The sequence below is a fragment of the Lolium rigidum genome, chromosome 1 (assembly GCF_022539505.1).
Source record: "Lolium rigidum isolate FL_2022 chromosome 1, APGP_CSIRO_Lrig_0.1, whole genome shotgun sequence".
NCBI lineage: Eukaryota > Viridiplantae > Streptophyta > Magnoliopsida > Poales > Poaceae > Lolium > Lolium rigidum.
The window spans coordinates 29,129,041-29,148,087 of NC_061508.1; the positions used below are offsets into that span (position 1 = coordinate 29,129,041).

Below are 19,047 nucleotides of genomic sequence, written 5' to 3' on the forward strand. Positions count from 1 at the left end.
TTGAAAACTGTTCAAAATTTAAGAATGTTCAAATTTAAAACCGTTTAAATACAAAAAATGTTAAAATTTGAAATCCGTCCAAATTAAAAAAATGTTTAAATACAAAAAATCTTTCAAATTTGAAATCCGTTCAATTTTGAAAAATGTTCAAATATAAAAAATCTTCAAATTATAAAAGCGTTCAAATTTGAAATCCGTTCAAATATATAAAGCGTTCAAATTTGGAAAATGTTCAAATTCGAAAAAATTTCAAATTTCGAAAAAAATTAAATCAAGATATGAACATTTTTAAAATTTCCGAAATTTCGAATCTGAACAGATTTTGAAAATTTGTTCTCCGAATTTTTTTTTTTAAAAGTTATATATTAAAAAAGAAAAATATTTAAAAAAAACAGCAAAAAAAGAAAAAAAAAACGTACCTACTACTAATGGGCCGCGGCCCAACCAACCGGCCTGGTCGGTGGGGTGTGCGGTGGCCCGTACACACCGACCAGGTCGGTGTACAGCACTCTCCTGGTCGGTGTAAAGCAGCTCCCGCCAATCGGTGTGTGGGAAATGCGAGCCTCCAACCCGGCAATATCCAGATTTCCGAGCCAAATACCCAAACACCCCGATAAAAGTATCCAGGCCAGCCCTTTTTTTAGGATCCGATCAGGTCATTTTTTGGGCAAAAATCAGAAAGTGGGCGGTTATTTTCTGGGCTGGCCCGATATCTCATCTGCTAAAGTTGTGTCATACGGACTGGACCGTTACTGGACTTTTACGGCCCATTAGTCAGTTGCCCTTTTTTTGTTCCTCACTTCAGTATGTTTTTTTGCTCCTTTGTCCTACTGTGCTTTTCAGGGCGAGTCCAACAGGCTCGCCGGAGATTGCCGCCATGGAGACGCTGGCCAGCGCCATGCGCCGCGACAACCGCCGCTTCAAGGCATCGTCCTCCTCCACCACCTCCTCCTCTGCCGGAAGGGTCCCCCTCGTCATGGCCTTCCTCTCCTGCCTCGCCTGGCTCTACGTTGCCGGCCGGTACGCTCGCGCCCTCCCCAGATCCCGATCGCCCCTCTGTTCCTCGACTCAGAAGTTCTGATATCTTTGCGATTCGTCCGCAGGCTATGGCAGGATGCGCAGACTCGGGCGATCCTGTCCGGCCTCCTCGAGAAGAGCTCCGGCAATGTGTGGATCTCTCCTTCCCCGCTCGGCCCACCTCTCGCTTTTTCTCTATTTTTTTTTCCTGACGGCGGCGCTTAATTGCAGCTCCCCAAGGCGGTCTCGGTGGACGACAAGTTGAGGAATCTCGGATGCACGTAATTTCTCGGTTCTCTGCTGAGGTTTTCCTGTATGGCTTTGCCACGTTTTCTGATTCGTTGATTCGAAATGTGTTGTTGGTGGCAGTGAGATCGGGAGGAAGATCGCCGAGGCGGAGATGGACCTCACCAAGGCAAAGAGCGAAGGGTACTTGTGGGGGAACGGGACTGGTACTACAGCTTCCGACAAGAAGAAGCTTCTTGCTGTCATTGGGGTTTATACTGGTTTCGGATCCCGGCTCAAGAGGAACACCTTCCGTGGCTCGTGGATGCCGAGAGGTTTGCTGGTCTTGTTCTTTTGGTTTACAGTTTTGAGTGCAAATATAAGCCCATACCTGGTAGCACTGACTAGTTGAAAAGACTTAAACTGTGAATGGTAAATGCATTGCTTTGGGAATGTAGGTTTATGGGGGTTGGTAAATGGTCGAAATTGGTAAGTATAAAGAAGCAATGCAACATATATTTTGTGTTCTGACCCAAACTGCTGAACCTAAAACTTGGCCTCTAACTTAATATTTAGTCTGTCCGGTTACTGTTGCTGAAAGAAACCAGGATTCCCTTCAACTCATAGGATAACTCTGCTTTCCTACTGTAAATTTCAGGTGATGCTTTAAAGAAGCTTGAGGAAAAGGGTGTAGTCATTCGTTTTGTTATTGGCCGGAGGTTTTGTTCTCCAACCAAACCTTTGAATTGTATTAAGATCTTAGTGTAGAGTCCATCCATGTCATTCCCATTCTCGTGTTATATTCATTTTTTTGAGTGCATGTCCACCGATTGAAAATTTCATTTTTTGACACTACAGTCCAAATCGAGGTGATAGCTTGGACCGTAATATCAATGAGGAAAGTAGAAAGACAAACGATTTCTTGATTCTGGTATGTCTCGGTTGATATCTAATATCATGTATGTTCTCAGTTTACCTTCAGATCTTCACTATTTGTGGTATTGCCTGCATAAGAATTTTACCTTGCTTGTCTGCATGGAAGACTATGTTGCTTCCTCAAGAATCTTACGTCTGTAATACCACAAAGAAATATTCCAGTTATCATATTTTTTCTGTTTTATCTGAATATTATTTTTACTGTTCCTATGAAATTCATTCAGCTTGAAAGGATCTCAAAGACAGTTTTGTAATGTTTACTGTCAAAGCTTGGAACTAATGCACCTTGTTGTAAACAAATCAATGACCATTCAGGAAAGTCACGAGGAAGCTGCAGAGGAGTTACCTAGCAAAGTTAAGTTTTTCTTCAGTGCCGCAATAGAAGCTTGGGATGCAGAGTTTTACGTCAAAGTTGATGATAACATTAATCTTGATTTAGGTAACTGAGGTTTCTATTTTTGTATTTAGCACTATATTTCCTATTGCTGATTTCTTGATCTTACTTTTTTTTCCCTGATTCCCCTGCATTTGGCAATTAGCTGGGTTAATTGAGATGCTTGAAGGCCGTCGAGGTAGCCAAGGATTGTACATGGGCTGCATGAAATCTGGAATGGTAGTTAGTGAAGAGTATGTGCTTTCCTTCCCTTCATCATCATTATTATTTTGTATTCAGACAATTCCATCTCTTAAACTCCAACTAGCCATCCTTCATAAGTGGAGCGGTTTCTACTTTTGGGTGTTAATTTAGGATTGATCCTTCCATTCCAACATCCTTCCCATATTGTGGACATGTTGGAGTGCATTGAGCAGCTGAATCATTTTCTCGAATCAAAGGACCACAATGACATACTTTTGAATTGTTCGATTTCATTGTTCAAGTTATGCTTTCGAGGAACAGCTAGTAACCGTAGGTGCTCCAATCGCATGAACTTGAGAAAATATGCATGTACTTACATTCTTAATTGCAGTGACTTCATTCTTACATTTTAGAGATGGTGCAGTTTGAATTTTGCACTATTTTGTGCTTTTGTTAATCAATCATCATTAAACAGTATTGGTGTCAACTTTAATTTCAGGGAGCAACAATGGTATGAACCTGAATGGTGGAAATTTGGAGATGCAAAGACGTAAGTAACCTGACATTCTTCATATTGTGTCTAGTCAGCTCTTTTTTCTCGAATTTCATACCTGGTTCTTGCCATTTGGCACTTAGCCTAGCTGTGTCTTATTAGCACCGCGTTGGATGATTGGTAGACGCTGTACCTAGATTAAGTGATGAAACACGGTGTGTATGGACGTTGATAAGAAAACATGTATCTCATGGGGATCTGGTTGACCGAGCGTGATGCTCATACAAACTAAATGCATTTCAACAGGCTGATAACTGCCTAGACGAGGTAGTGCTAAAATAGAGTAAGTGATGAAACATGGTGTGTGTGGACGTTGATAAGAAAACATGTATCTCATGGGTTATCTGGTTGACAGAGTTTAATGCTCATACAAACCAAATGCATTTCAACGGATGATAACTGGTTAGATGTAGTGCTAAAATAACTCATATGCTACAGGTTATGTTGCACAATTTGTTTACTGTTTTGTGGGTACTATAGGTGTTGCTGATCTTGTGGATTATATTCCACTACATGTTTAAACTGCCTAGACCTGTAAGAGACATTAAGTTGCAGGCCCCTTTGCATCATGTGCTTGTAAGTAGTAATTGCCGAGTTTCAGGTATATGATTTAATTGATTATATCCTTTTCTATGATTAGTAAATGGACCTGGTTAGCCTTTCAGTCCCCTTCTGCCTGATGCAGGGAAAGCAATTGTGATGTTTCTTCACCATGTTCATTCTCTACCATCTCACTTTTGATTTGTATTGATTAATTTTTAATTATCAGGTATTTTCGCCATGCTTCTGGTTCTTTATTTATCCTCTCAAATAATTTGGCTCGCTACATCAACATAAACAGGTAATTTGTGTGTATTTTTAACTTAAGACAAGCTAAGCGACACCCTTTTTATCAACACGAACCAAGTTCTCAATGTTATATGCGTTAGTGGGGGGATCGTTGCAGTTTGAATGTTGCAATTAGGTCGAGTTTTTCTTGGTTGATCAGAAGATGAATTAGTTTCCTTGAAAGACCTTGTTCTCATATAAATGATTTACTTACGACATCCATGTGTTATCACGTGCCAAATCTATCACTTTGATATATTTAGCATTTTTAGCGAAATAATCATCTACCCCATGTACTTTTAGGTATGAATACTGCTTTTAGCATTTAAGAAACCATTCTTTGACATGTTACAACCGGCTAACTGTTACATATAAAATAATTTTCTTCAAGAAACTAATTATATTTTGTATTCCTGCTCCCAAAAGTTGAACGGTAAATGTTACTAGTCTTTGCTATGTGCTGTCAATTTTTTTGTAGGAAAGCCTTTCATTTCCAGGTCTTTCTGTGTCCACAAACAAGTTTTTTTTTTTATTACTTCCCAACTCTGATTCCATAAACTCTTCTTTTGTCAATATGTAGTGCGTCGCTGCAGAGCTATGCGCATGATGACATATCGGTTGGTTCATGGATGATGGGGCTCAATGCCACGTACGTTGATGACGACCGTTTGTGTTGCCTCACTTCAACACAAGGTACACTCTCACCTGTAGATTTTTTCCTTGGGGAAATTACGATGTTTTTGTTTGTTTGTCCCTAACGCCGTATCTGTGTCATTGTTCTCCAGAGAAAGTTTGTTCCAGCGGATGAGCTAAGCGAAAGGATTGGTTCCCCTTCTGATGGGGTTCTTGTACACACCTAACAGCTTTGTGAATGATTGAATGAAAAAATATATATGAAGAAACTACTATCAGGCGAAACATTCTCTTATGGCTCTATGCTCACAGTTAACACAAAAAGTATAAAAAACAACCTGACCCGACTGTACAAGCATACCAGTTCTCATTGACATCTCAATGGGTAACCTCCACTCTTTGCTGCTGTGAGTGAATTCCCTAAAAGTTCACGCAAAGCTACTTAACAGAATCTTCACAGACCTTGTAAATTTGCACGAAAATCCTATTGAAGCATGGATCCAGCAAGTTTGTGAACCTTCTCTTGAATCGCCGTCAACATTGCTGCAGTCCATCTCTTTTTGAACTTTCTCTGTTTGCCAGTCCATCTCTTTTTGAACTTTCTATGTTTGCCGTTTCAACGGAGATGGTTGTTTCATGGCCATCTATGGAATTTCAGGCTACGTGCTACCTGGAGGAATCAAGCCAACCAAAACAAACAAGATGAATATATTATCCATGACTAACTGACACTTGAAATATTCAGCACGTGCTTTACGTTCTTTGGAAGTACTGTAGACTTTCTCCACACCCATCAGTCCGTCTCACTCAGTATCTCCACACCGATCACGATCAGTACTGTTGAGATCACGGCAGATTGCAATCACCAAACGATTCCCTCCATTATGCATTCTGCTTCTTCCACGGCTGCAATTATGCGTCAGGACTCAGGATCGAGACACCCATGAGCAGAGTTCCACGGCAGATCTCCAGGACCAGTCAGGATCGCGCCACCCAAGAGCAGAGCTCCACTCAAATCTTCAGGACCAACAAGTTGCCATACGCAATCTTGTTTGTTTGTCAATAATAGTACGTAGTAGGATAAACAATGGCGTGGTTGGCAGCATGGATCACCAGAACAGGTCCATGTTTGTGAATTGTGAACTGGTTAGTCGAGGTAAACTGAGTGTCGTTGCCTAATCGACGGTACCTCGGAGGAGGGATCCTCACAAGGGGGAGAAGAAGTAGGGGCCATAGGGCGGAGTGCACACGGGACGGTGGTACGCGAGTTACCCAGCTTCGGAACACCTGCACGATGACAGGGCCTACTGCTGCTTGTCTGGAATTATCTGGGCGCTTTCGCGTTGTTACAATGAGTTGTGGTTGTGCCTCTAGGGCTCCCGGGATCCGGCTTATAAAGGCGCACGGATTTAGGGTTTACATGGAGAGTCCTAGCCGGATTACAGATAGCCTAACTACGGTACAATATCTTGCCGTGCACGTCACGGATCCGCCTTCCATATACGTCGTACTTGGATCCGGGTTCCTCATGGGCCTCCATGGATCCGGGTTACTCCTAATGTCGGTACGGATCCGGCTTACCGATCCTGGGCTGGACTTCTTCCTTCATGATCAACGACAAGCTGGGCCGCCCGATGGGCCACATGCCTCATCACCATCTGTGGGCCACCCGGGCTTGCCGGATCTAGGCACCGTCGATGGTACACCCATGAAGTATACCCACAACAGTAGCCCCCAGAGTTCTCCGAGTTTCACCTGCAGTTCCCGCCTTGCTGGTTCATCACAATCTCCGGCAAACGTTGGTAACGCGGAGAAACTTGAAGAGCTCCAACTTCACATTTTCTTCTTTCCCCAACTTTTAGTCGGAAAATGCTCCCATCCTGCGGGACTTCATCCATCGACATTCCAAAGAACATTTCCGGGTTACTCCCTGCTCACGAATGAGAACTAACTTATTCTCACGCAATTACCCGGAATCTTAGAAGACTCAAACGGTTCCGCCAACTCCGGCGCCATTTTCGCGCGATTTCTGCGGTAACTTATCTCTAGCCATTTTTACCGTTTTAGGGTTTGGGACACGTGTCACGCATCCAACGGTGCGACGCTTGCGTTCCGACCACAGGATGCGGAGCACGAATCTTATCCCTTCAGCCTATAAATATCCGCCGTCGAGGCCCTTACCCTCATTCACCCCCCTTCTCACCTCTCTGCCGAGCGCCGCCCGCGAGCTATTCCTCCGCCGTGCCGGAACCTGCCGGAGTAGCCGCCGGAGCATCACCGGAGCGAGTCCACCACCGCAGTGTTCTTCGTGTTCTTAACTCCGGCGAGCCACCGCGCGAAAAACTCGTCGCCGGCGACTCCGACCACCGCATACGCCATTACAGTAAGTCTTCGAGCTTCACTTTCGCGCCGTAGTCGGTAGGGGTGAACTCGGGGAAGACGATGTGGGATCCGACTGAAGTAAGTTTCCGCCAAACCCTTTTTCTTCAGATGTCTTCAACGACTCCGCCTCCGACCTCGGAACCAATCATGGCGACCCCAATCTCCTCCGCCCCTCCTCCCTTCGTTCCAGTCAAGCTGGATCCTTCAAAGGATTCCGGCAAGGAGGCTGAGGGGACCTCTGCTCACCCGGAAAAAGCCTCCGGGGCGGGTCAAACGGAGCACCAGGCGGAAGAGGTCACAAAGAAGTCGAAAGCTCGGAAGCGAGATTCTGAAGCTAAAGGAAAATGGTGGCCTTGTACCACCACCAAGATGGAGCTGAAGAACCTCGAGTCGGAGGGCTTTCTGCATCCCGGAAGCTGGAGGTCAGTTCCAAATGAACTAGCTCCGGCTCCGAGGGGCGACGAGATGGTGCTAACGAAGGCGCTGGTGGAGCGCGGATTTTCATTTCCGCCTTCAGACTTTTTCCTGGAGATTCTGAAGACGTATGGACTCCAACCCCACAACATATCTCCAAACAGCGTGCTTGCCATCAGCAACCACGTCACCCTCTGCGAAGGCCATCTCCGGGTAACCCCCGAGATCTCTCTGTTCCAACACTTTTTCTCGTCAAGAAGGAGAGGATCCGGCAATCCGCCGAACTCGCTACATGCGGATCCATCACCTTTATGCTCCGCCCGGGCCGCGTCTACCCCCCACCGACCGCCACGAATCCGCGAGGTACTGGTCCGGGGGTTTCTTCTATCTGAAGGACGTCTCCGACCCCGCGAGGGAAAAGAAACTTCCACCTTTCAAGAATTGCCCCGCCACCGAGCTTCCGTCATGGACGCACTGCCCCCACTTCTCCGACTTGCCTCAACTGACCCGCGCGGTTAGGCGGATCTGCAAGCTCACGGAGGAGGGGCTGACGGGGAAGGATTTAACCCTTTCCTGGTTTACCAAGCGGATCCAGCCGCTGCAACACAGGGACCGCCTGATGTTTGAATACACGGGCGCGACGATCCAATGCGCGCCACCAAAGACAATCTCTCCGCCGACGCCATCGACAAGAGGATCCGGGTCCTCATCAAGATCTCACGTGAACTCCATGTTCACGTATGCAACAAAGACATCCACACGAATGGATCCGGAACCGCGGTACGTCGTCTTGACTTTGGTCTATTGTTTTTCTTCAAACTTTTTTATCTAAGTGTTTAATTTTGCATTAGCTCGAGGCGCTTGAGGAAAATGAACTCGGAACTCTCCTCCGAGTCCCTTCCACCGGTAACGCGGACCCGGAAGCCGCATCGGAGGCGGAAGCTCCTGAAGCCCCACGCCCTGCTAAGAGGAAGAAGCCGGCTCCTTCCAGCCCCCATGCAAAACGCGCCCGCGAAGTGCTCAGCATTGCGGCTACCCGGAAATTGGAGGCGGAAAAGAAGCGCCTCTCGCTGATTAATACCAGCAACAAGGGGCAACCTGCCATCCAGCATTTCTTCAAACCTTCCGGGTAAACGTCTACTTCCGAGACCCAAGTTCTGATTTAACGCTCGCTCTTATACTTTTATGTTTTTCCTGAAGCTCCGGAAGCCAGCCCCCCAAGGCCCCAAGGGTCCTCGAGAAGAGAGCCAGGCCATCTCCGGCTTCTTTTCCCATTACTCCTGAGGTTGAAGTTCCGCCCAAGGCTTCCTCCGCCACCAAGCCGGATCCAAAGGATATCATCGACATTGATGACCTTCCTGAAGATCCCGCTCATCATGGCGACTCCGCCAAGGGGACCTCCTCACCAATTCCTCCGCCGAGATCAGCCAAGCTCCGCTTTCGCGGGGCCCTTGGAGAAGAACGAGGAGCAAAAGGCTAAGCTCCTCCAAGTTACCAACGCGACCCGAGTCAACCTCCAACCAACTCCGTCCCTCCAAAAGCTTACCCTTGCACAACGTCACGCGGAAGTTTCCGCCATGCTTGAACAAGGTATGGGGAAAACCGGAGGAGGAGGTGGGTTATCTCGCCGAGTCGGAGGAAAGCACTGAAGGAATTTTTCGCCAAGCACAAGGAAGTGCGGCAGGTAATACTAGCCCCCAAGCATTGGGTGATATAGTTCCGTGTAACATGTATTATCCGATGCTTTCCCAGAATGTACTTTAGACGGAAATTTAAAATTTTTATACCTCAAAGACTGAATTCCTCGCCAGCCCCCAAGATTTTAAATATCCGGCTAACTCCTGCTGCTTCGCGGACCACGCGGAAATTGCACGAAGATCTGCGCATTCACGTGCTAGAGCAAATCACGGAGATCGAGGGGCTGCGCCAGAATGCGGAAAACAGCCAAAAGGCTATCCAGCTGCTTGAGACCCGCCTTAAAGGTACGAGATCCGGGTCTTCACTTTTTGTGCCGTCATAGTTGTTCAGGATGCATAATATGTGCAACTTTCTGCCTTCGAAGAAAGCGCCAAGCACTCCTCGTTCGATGAGCTTTCCGCCAAAGTCAAGGTGCTTGAGGCGGAGAACGAGTCCCTCAAAACCTTCATTAAAGAATCCTCTAGTAAGGAGGCTGAGGCGAGGAAAGTGCTCTCCGAGAAGCATGCCCGCGACAAGGCGGAGCTGATTGACAAACTGGAGAAAAGCCAGGGCCGCGTGCTCTCCGCGATATCCAAGAACAGAGTTCTGGAGGAGGAGGCGGAGGCCATTGACAAACTTATCTTCCGTAAGCATTTTTCCGTGTCGTTGCGCTGTCCATCTTGTATGTTTTTCTCTCTAACGGAACTGAACCTCTCCACAGCAAGCCTTGGCTTTGAATGGTCAAAAGAGTCAAACCTTAAGAGGACGGAGGCATACGATGAAGCGCGGAGTTCCATTGACGCGCTATTTGAAGCTTGTCGCGGAATCGCCACGGCTCGTCTGCGAAGAAGGCCAAAACCACGGTCATCGATACGATGACCAAACTTATGCGACAGGTGCCGGATTTCATCAAGGAGCGGCAGAAGTCTTCGGCACGCGGAGTCGCATCCCTCGTCTTGGCCACCCGCAAGGCTCACTTCCCCTCGCTCAACACTGGCGGATGTTGCACGCGGAGCCCCCAAGGACTCCGACATGGGCGCCCTCCTCGCGGAAACCGAAGGCTATGAGCAGTTGTTTGTCGGGCGAGTGGATCACTCGTTACGGTATAACAAGCATGATGCGCCGAAGGTTTTTCCGATGCGAGAGGAAGAAGCGGGTGAGCCGGAGTATTACGGGGAAGGATCCGGGTCAAGCGGCGAGCATTCCGGAGGAAACTCTGGTGACGACTCCGAAGCCGGATCTGATGACAGCGACGACGGCTCCAACTACCAGCAATCTGAAGAGGAGGACTCCGAATAGAGTTCCTGTTTTAAACAATGAAACAAGTTGCATCATTTTGGCCCCAGAGTGGGTTTGTAATAAGACTTAAATTCTTAAGTAGCTAGGAACAAAACGATTATGCATGGGGCGGAAACACTTATCCTGCTATCCGTTAACGTTATGTGCATGTTTCGTTTTGTGTCGGAAAGCAAGTGCTGACTTCGTTGTTTTCCGGCTTGCCCGCTTGACCTTCCGCGAGCCGGAAGACCTTAGCCGGAAACGCTCGCCGGCGGCGACGAAGCCCAATGGCAATCCGTCAATAACCGCGGAAACAAGCCCCCAAGCATAGGTGCCGGAAATCGCTACTAGGAATCCACGAGTTCGCAACAGACGACAACTTAATCAGAAAACTTAAGCTTACGTCCTAAAGGACGATTTTTGAAAATCACAACTTTTATACACGCCTAGGCGGAAAAATCCAGCTCTGCGGTTTTAGTCGGAAAACATACACGATCTAAAAATGAACAAGTAAAGGAGGTAAAAGACTCAAAGAGTGAACCATAAGCTTTATTTCATTGATCATGTATAACTATTACAGAGTTTGTAACTCGGAAAAAATATGCTAAGTGTAGAAAGGACGTAGCTGTGCGATATTCCAAGGGCGATCTGTTTCATCGTAGATGTCATCCGGATCCTCACGCTTGCGTTTCCGGCGCCAGTTAGCAGGTCTATCCCTGAGCTCGCGGAAATCAACAAGGTAATACGACCCGTTATGGAGCACTTTGCTAACGACGAAGGGTCCTTCCCATGGAGATTGCAGCTTATGGTCTTTCACCTGTCGAAGGCGGAGGACCAGGTCTCCTGCCATGAAGGAGCGTTTCCGAACCCGACGACTGTGATAGCGTCGGAGCTTCTGCTGGTAGATGGCGGAGCGCTGATCAGCTAGGTTCCGAGCTTCCTCGATCGGGTCCACGGATAGGCTGTCCGGCCTCGTCGGTTGTTTCTTCATTATAGGCGGAAACTCGCGGCGAATCGTGGATGATGTCGGAGGGAATCACGGCTTCGGATCCGTATACCAGGAAGAATGGGGTGAACCCTGTTGACCTGTTAGGGGTAGTTCGTAAACTCCACAAGACAGCGTCCAATTCATCAGCCCAGGCTCCTGCTGCTCGTCGCAGCGGTTCCTCGAGGCGTGGCTTGATTCCTGATAATATTAGACCGTTTGCCCTTTCAACTTGACCATTGGATTGTGGGTGAGCCACAGATGCGAGGTCCAATCGAATTCCCATTGTTTCACAATAATCCTTCAATTCTCCCTGAGCGAAGTTTGTGCCATTATCTGTGATTATGCTGTGTGGGATGCCGAATCTCATCACGAGGCTGCAGACGAATTTTAGTGCCGTAGCACCATCGGGTTTTCTCACTGGCTTAGCCTCGATCCATTTGCTGAACTTGTCAACAACGACCAGGAGGTATTCAAAACCGCCAGGAGATGATCTTTTTAGCTTGCCAACCATATCGAGCCCCCAGACCGCAAATGGCCAGGTGATAGGTATGGTCTTCAGCTCTTGGGCTGGAGCGTTTGGTTGAGTAGCGTAGTACTGACAACCTCGGCAGGTCTTGACTATCTTGTCAGCATCTTCTTTAGGCTGTAAGCCAATAAAAGCCTAGCCGAAAAGCTTTTGCAACGAGTGACCTAGGGGCGGCATGGTGCCCGCAATCCCCTGCGTGGATCTCTCTGAGGATTTCAATGCCATCTTGATTGGAGACGCATTTGAGAAACACCCCTGTTGCGCTTCGTTTGTAGAGCTGTCCATCAACAATTGTGTAGGATCTTGCTCGCTCGATGATGCGGCGCGCGAGGACCTCGTCCTCCGGCAGCTTCGATCGATGAGGTAGTCCGAGGAAAGGCTGTGTCCAAGCCGGAATGGTGGCCAACACCTCTGCGGCCGAAGACACTGCCACCTGCGGGTTTTCCGGGTTAGCGCCCTTCACGAGAGGGTATCCGGAGATGCTCCAGGAAGATTCCAGGCGGAATTGGCTTTCTGCCGGATCCGAGCTTGGATAGCATGTCTGCCGCTGTGTTATCGTCTCTCCTGACGTACTTGACTTCGTATCCGAGGAAGCACTTGGCGATCTCATCAACTTCGTCTCTGTAGGCCGCCATGACGGAATTTCTGGCATTCCAGGTTCCGGCTACTTGTTGTGCCACCAGGTCGGAATCTCCACAGCATATGATGTGCTTGATCCCAATTTCCTTAGCGATGCGCAGACCGTGTAGTAGAGCCTCATATTCCGCCATGTTATTTGTAGCTTTGAAGTGAATCTGCAGAACATACTGCAGTTCTTCTCCGGTAGGGGATTTCAGGGTGACTCCGGCTCCTGAGCCTTGATGCTGCTTGGATCCATCGAAGTGCATGACCCATGTTTCTGGTTCCGGCTCCAGACTCGCATCCGGAGCTTCTGTCCAATCTGCAACGAAATCTGCCAAGACTTGGGATTTTACCGCGGTCCTTGGCTTGTAGGCGATGTCGAAAGCGGATAATTCAATGCCCCATTTAGCTGTCCGTCCTGTTGCGTCAGCGTTGTTGAGAATTGTTGGCAGCGGAGCCTTGCTCACAGCTCGTTGCTTGGGTGCTCTTGGAAGTAGTGTCTCAGCTTCCGGCTGCCTAGGAAAACTCCATAAGCTAGCTTCTGAAAGTGAGGGTACCTTTGCTTTGACTCCGTCAGCACCTCGCTTATGTAGTAGACGGGTCTTTGGACGTCATATTCATGACCTTCTTCCTTTCGCTCCACCACGATGACGAGGCTGATGACTTTGTTGGTAGCTGCCAGATAAAGGAGCATTAGCTCTGACTCTGCTGGGGCTGCCAAGATAGGTGGGGAGGTAAGTATTTCCTTCAACCCTCGAAGAGCTGCGTCAGCTGCGTCGTCCCAGACAAATTTGTCTGTTTTCTTCAGCAACTTGTACAGAGGTAGCGCCTTCTCGCCAAGACGGCTAACAAACCTGCGATTGCTGCGACACAACCGGTTAGTCGTTGCACATCTTTGAGACAAGTTGGCCGTTTGATACACGGGATTGCCTTGATCTTTTCCGGGTTAACCTCAATGCCTCTGTGAGAGACTATGAAGCCAAGGAGTTTTCCGGCTGGCACGCCAAAGACGCACTTCAGCGGATTCAACATCATCTTGTACCTGCGGAGGTTGTCGAAGGTTTCCGTGAGGTCGCTGATCAAGTCGGATCCTTTCCGGGTCATGACCGCGATGTCGTCGACGTAGGCGTGCACGTTCCGGCCAATTTGGTCCTTCAGGCACCGCTGCATCGTACGTTGGTAGGTGACACCTGCGTTTTTTAAACCAAAAGGCATAGTAACATAGCAGTAAGTACCAAACGGGGTAATGAATGAAGTCGCTTTTTGGTCGGATTCCTTCATCCGGATCTGATGGTACCCGTAATACGCATCAAGAAAACACAGAAGTTCCGGCCCCGCCGTCGAATCAATGACTTGGTCAATGCGCGGCAAGGGGAACGGATCCTTCGGGCAATGCTTGTTCAAGCCAGAGTAATCGATGCACATTCTTAGTATTTCAGTGTTCTTTTTGGGTACAAGGACGGGATTCGCGACCCAATCGGTGTGGATAACTTCTATTACAAAACCTGCTTCTAGTAACTTTGCTAATTCCATTCCTATGGCGCGGCGCTTCTTGTCTCCAAAGCGTCGCATAGCTTGCTTCACCGGTTTAGCCCCGGATTTATGTTGAGGTAGTGATCGGCGAGTTCCCTTGGTACTCCGGACATGTCGAGAAGGTTGCCATGCGAAGATATCCATGTTAGCGCGGAGGAACTCGACGAGCGCGTCTTCCTATTTGGGGTCCATGTTGGCTCCGATCGAGACTTGCTTGCTAGGGTCATCTTCCTTGAAGTTGACTTTCTTGGTCTCTATCGCGGCCACCGAAGGAGTTTTTCTGTTCGGAGATCTGCTTCTTGGTGGTTTGCATCTCGGTCGGATCCACCGCGGCTCCGTAGCCTTTCGGCTCTTCTCCGGATATGACGGACTCGCGAAGGCGGCTTCGCCCAACTCGCACTCGTGAGCCTTTTTGTAGTCTCCGGTTATGGTGATCATACCATTAGGACCCGGAATCTTGAGCTTGTTGTAGATATAGCACGCTCTTGCGTGGAACTTGTGGTAGGTGGGCCTGCCGAAGATGACGTGGTAGGAGCTCTTGAAGGGCACGACTTCAAACGTGATCTTTTCTTCGCGGAAATTGTGAACATCGCCGAAGGCCACGGGAAGTGTGATGCTGCCGAGGGAGTTCGCCTTCTTACCCGGAACCACGCCGTGAAACTCAGTGTTGCTGTGTTTGAGCTGTTCCTTGGTGAGGTTCATCCGCTCCAGAGTCTCCAGGTACACGATGTTCAAGCTAGCCCCGCCGTCCATGAGGCACTTGGAGAAGTCATACCCGTCTATGCGGGGACTTACAACCAAGGCGTAGTATTCTTTTGGCGCAATGGCGGGATGATCCTCCCTGTCAAATGTGCACGGAACTTCCGACCACCTACATACTGCGGCACAGCTGGAACTGTGGCGTTCAGGATCCGGGTAGCTGACTTTGTAGCGCGGACTGTTGGGGTTCCGAGGAAGGTGTGGTAAGCCCCCACGCTCTTTTTCTCGAAGGGGTTGGATTTACCTGCGGATCCGGCTTTGGGATCCGGCGAGTTATCATCCTCGTCCATCGCCTCGGAACCTGTCCTCCTCCTTGTCCTTGTTCTTGCCCTTGCCTCCTTTGCCGCGTGGGCGGTGCTTCCGGGCTCGCTTGTATCCTGCTTCCGGGTCGTTCTTTAGATCATTGACCCACTTGCAGTTGCGGTTGGTGTGAGTGGACTTCCCTGTAGCCGGATCCAAGTGGGCCAGGCAGGGCATGTCTCTATACTCCTCGTAGGTTTGCGGAGCGCGGGATCCGCCAGCTGTGACTTCAGTGCCATGCTGCTGGCCCCTGCCGGCTCCGCCTCCACGGCCGCGTCCTCTTCCGCCTCCTGAACCTCCGCGTTAGAACGCCATGGCGACCATATCGGATCCGCCACTCTTCTGGTCATCAGGGTTTTTGCGTTTATGGCCGCTGTTGTTACCGTTATCACGGTTCTTCTTTTGTTGGTGCAGGGGGATTGCTGTAGCTGCGATATCACCGCCTGCATCGTCATCGGCGGCAGTGTGGTCACTGGCAATGGAGATCATCTCATCCAAAGTCGGTTTATTGGCGTTAGCCAAACATGTGAGCTTATGCCTCAGCAATCCTCCTCTCTGCAGTCCACCAATGAAGGCGTACATGGCGGTGGTGTGGTCGACGTTTTCGCACTCGTTTCGCATGCCAACCATCGTGTGAGGAAGTTTCTTGAGGATTCTCCCTTCTTCTGGATACAAGCTTGTAGGTCGCTTGCCGTGGCAGGCCTTTTGTAGGTGCCCCTGAAGTGTTTCTCGAAAGCGGTCTTCAGGTCAAACCAGCAAAAGATGGAGTTTTTCTCAAGGTCGCTGAGCCAAATCCGGGCTGGACCTACAAGGTACAACTGGAGCATGCGGCAGGCGATATTAGGGGTTCCTCCGGCAAAGGTTACTGCATTATAGTAATCCTCAATCCAGGTATCCGGCCTCTCGGTGCCATCATAATGCTTCAGGTTTCCGGGTAGCTTGAGGGAGCTCCGTGGCTTTGGTTCCTCTCGAATCATCCTGCCAAAGCATTTTGGTCCGATGTAGTCGGTTCTGTATTCGTTGAGGCGTTCCCGCGCGTCGCGCGAGCCGTGACGGGGGGACCTTGAGCGAGAGCGAGATCTCCGGCCACCGCCTCCGCCTCCACCTCCGCCGCCACCGCTAGGTGGTGGTGAGGGGACCTGCGAGGGGGCCGATCCGACCTCTTGCTTCCGCCTTCAGATTCTCCCCGGCCCTCCCGGTGCCGGCTCCGGCTCCCGTGGCTGCCTTCGCCGTGGCGCTGGCTGCCCTGGTCGTTCCGGCTCCGGCGGGGCTCCGGGTCGCGCTCCTCATTCCGGCTCCTCCTAGGCTCGGGCTCACGATCGTTGTTCTGATTCCGGCGAGGTTCCGGCGTGCGCTCCCTGTTCCGGTTTCTTGAGGGCAGCACGTTGTCGCGGATAACAGTTCCACCATGCCCCTGAGGCCTGGTGTTTCCAGCTGGACTACGGTGGCGAGGGGGACGCGGGTAACCATTAGGCGGAGGAGAGGCGTTGCGGTACTTGTCTCGTCCAGAGTACATTGGATCCTTTCCCTTTCTCGGATCTGACGGTGGCGTCTTTGATGGTACGGGGATCGGATTTGGGTGTTCCCTGGCTTTCCTTCTGCGTTCCGAGGATCCGGTTCGCGATTCGCCATCTCGATGGCGATTGTCGTGGGCGTCCTTCTGCGTAGTGGAGACGCAATGCTCCGGGTTAGATTCTAACTTGCGCGAAGTGTCTGCCTTGCTCTGTTGTTTAACCGCTGAAGCGACGAGTGTGCGTAGGTAGTTGATGTCAATCTCTTCGTCACTTTTCTTCAGGATCTCTGCAGCTTTCGTCATATTGTCTTTTGGGGTTGCGAACGGCTGCTGATCCGTTGGAGTTGCGAAGGTGATCCTGCGGGGAGCTATCAACTCACGCCGGACCTTTTCTACCTCCCGATCAGCTTCAACGATCTTGTCCTCCCAATGCTTACGGAGTTCCTTGACCTTCGCCAGTCCTTCGTCCACCTCCTGCTCACGGCTGGATGAAGTCTTCCACAAAAACTGCGGCATGCTTCCTTTCCTCCAGCATGGCGGCTGCGGTGTCCTTAAACTTCTTGGCTGTGGCCAGCAGCTCCACTCTTTTAGCTTCTAAAGCTTCTACGTCTTCGGGGGTGATGGGTTTGTTAAGAATATCCGAGCGATAAACTGCGTCCATGCCTGCTTGTGCGACCATCTCTTCAGGCGACAGGAGACTCTCCGAGGAAGAATCCTTACGGGGCCGCTCCCGCGACATTGGAGATCCGTGATGGGATGGCTGGGGGTCGGATTGGGTGCCTGCCTCTTCTGATCCGTTCTCTCCCAGCGCCGCTACAGTTGCAAGTACCTGCTTTGGCTGGACGGAATCAACTTCAGGCTGTTCACCGTATCCGAGTTCATTCACCTTGCGATCGAACTCTTCAGTGTTCATGGATTGAGTGTCTCCGGAAATTGGGCTTAGATTTCCCAAAATCGACTCTTCAGCCGGAGTTTCGCTTTCTCCGACAGCCTCCTGCTGATCCGGAACAGCGTTATTTTCCGGGGCCTCGACCTGCTCGGGACCAGCTCCGGCTACTTGAGGGGCGGTTCCGGCGGTATGGGCCAAGAAGTGTACGAAGTGACACCTTTGCTTCTCTAACACCTGGGAGACCCAGGCGGATCTGCATTGGTCTTCCACCGTTATTTCCTGCTCAGGGGCGGATTGGGTGGGTTTTGATTTTTTCAAATCTAAGGCGGAATCTTCGCTGGGAAGTTCCTGCATCTCAGATCGGATCTTCGCGACTGCGTCCCGCTCAGCGGCGGTCGCGTCAGCGCTACTTACCAGTGGGTTTCCGTCGGAATCGACGGTTTCCCCGATGAAGATGTGTATGCCGCCGACTGGGACGATGGAGAGCTTGACGGGGTCGGTTTTAGCCGGAATCCAACACTCATCCGGAGGGACGATCGGCAGATTTCCGGCGTAAAGGACACGCCCCACAGCGATGGTGTCGTCGTAGCTTCCCATGGCGGAACCCTCCCGGTTCCGGCCTCCGGACGCCGCGAGGCCCCACGGTGGGCGCCAAGCTGTCGTTGCCTAATCGACGGTACCTCGGAGGAGGGATCCTCACGAGGGGAGAAGAAGTAGGGGCCATAGGGCGGAGTGCACACGGGACGGTGGTACGCGAGTTACCCAGCTTCGGAACACCTGCACGATGACGAGGGCCTACTGCTGCTTGTCCGGAATTATCCGGGCGCTTTCGCGTTGTTACAATGAGTTGTGGTTGTGCCTCTAGGGCTCCCGGGATCCGGCTTATAAAGGCGCACGGATTTAGGGTTTACATGGAGAGTCCTAGCCGGATTACAGATAGCCTAACTACGGTACAATATCTTGCCGTGCACGTCACGGATCCGCCTTCCATATACGTCGTACTGGATCCGGGTTCCTCATGGGCCTCCATGGATCCGGGTTACTCCTAATGTCGGTACGGATCCGGCTTACTGATCCTGGGCTGGACTTCTTCCTTCATGATCAACAGCAACTGGGCCGCCCGATGGGCCACATGCCTCATCACCATCTGTGGACCACCCGGGCTTGCCGGATCTAGGCACTGTCGATGGTACACCCATGAAGTATACCCACAACACTGAGTGATGGTAAGCTTGAACTAGCTTCCTACTGCCGTGACAGGCCCAGGGATACCTCAAGGTTTATTTGTTGCCAACACAACTTTCTTGTTGTTGCAATGATTATTTTTATTTCTCGTTGCATTAAGTGAGAAGCAAAGTCATTACAGTCACGCAAGACCAGCTTTGTTCCCCGTGCCGG

The 19,047-nt window shown here is 50.0% G+C and overlaps 1 protein-coding gene across 1 annotated transcript; it reads left to right on the forward strand.

The window, feature by feature from the left end:
* Positions 1-834: 834 nt before the first annotated feature.
* LOC124670290 (hydroxyproline O-galactosyltransferase HPGT3-like) lies at positions 835-5,056 on the forward strand. The gene is made up of 12 exons (XM_047206795.1): positions 835-1,020; positions 1,104-1,167; positions 1,249-1,298; positions 1,387-1,577; positions 1,901-1,961; positions 2,101-2,173; positions 2,494-2,617; positions 2,718-2,805; positions 3,255-3,305; positions 4,078-4,149; positions 4,717-4,829; positions 4,922-5,056. Exons 1-12 carry the CDS (start codon positions 878-880, stop codon positions 4,942-4,944), a joined length of 1,053 nt encoding a protein of 350 aa, XP_047062751.1. The 5' UTR covers positions 835-877; the 3' UTR covers positions 4,945-5,056.
* Positions 5,057-19,047: the final 13,991 nt, after the last annotated feature.

Coding starts and splice junctions, on each gene's coding strand:
- LOC124670290 (XM_047206795.1), top strand. CDS start 878: ATGGAGACGCTGGCCAGCGCCATGCGCCGCGACAACCGCCGCTTCAAG. Junction 2,174..2,493: donor CAAACGATTTCTTGATTCTG/GTATGTCTCGGT, acceptor ATGACCATTCAG/GAAAGTCACGAGGAAGCTGC. Junction 4,830..4,921: donor TTGCCTCACTTCAACACAAG/GTACACTCTCAC, acceptor ATTGTTCTCCAG/AGAAAGTTTGTTCCAGCGGA.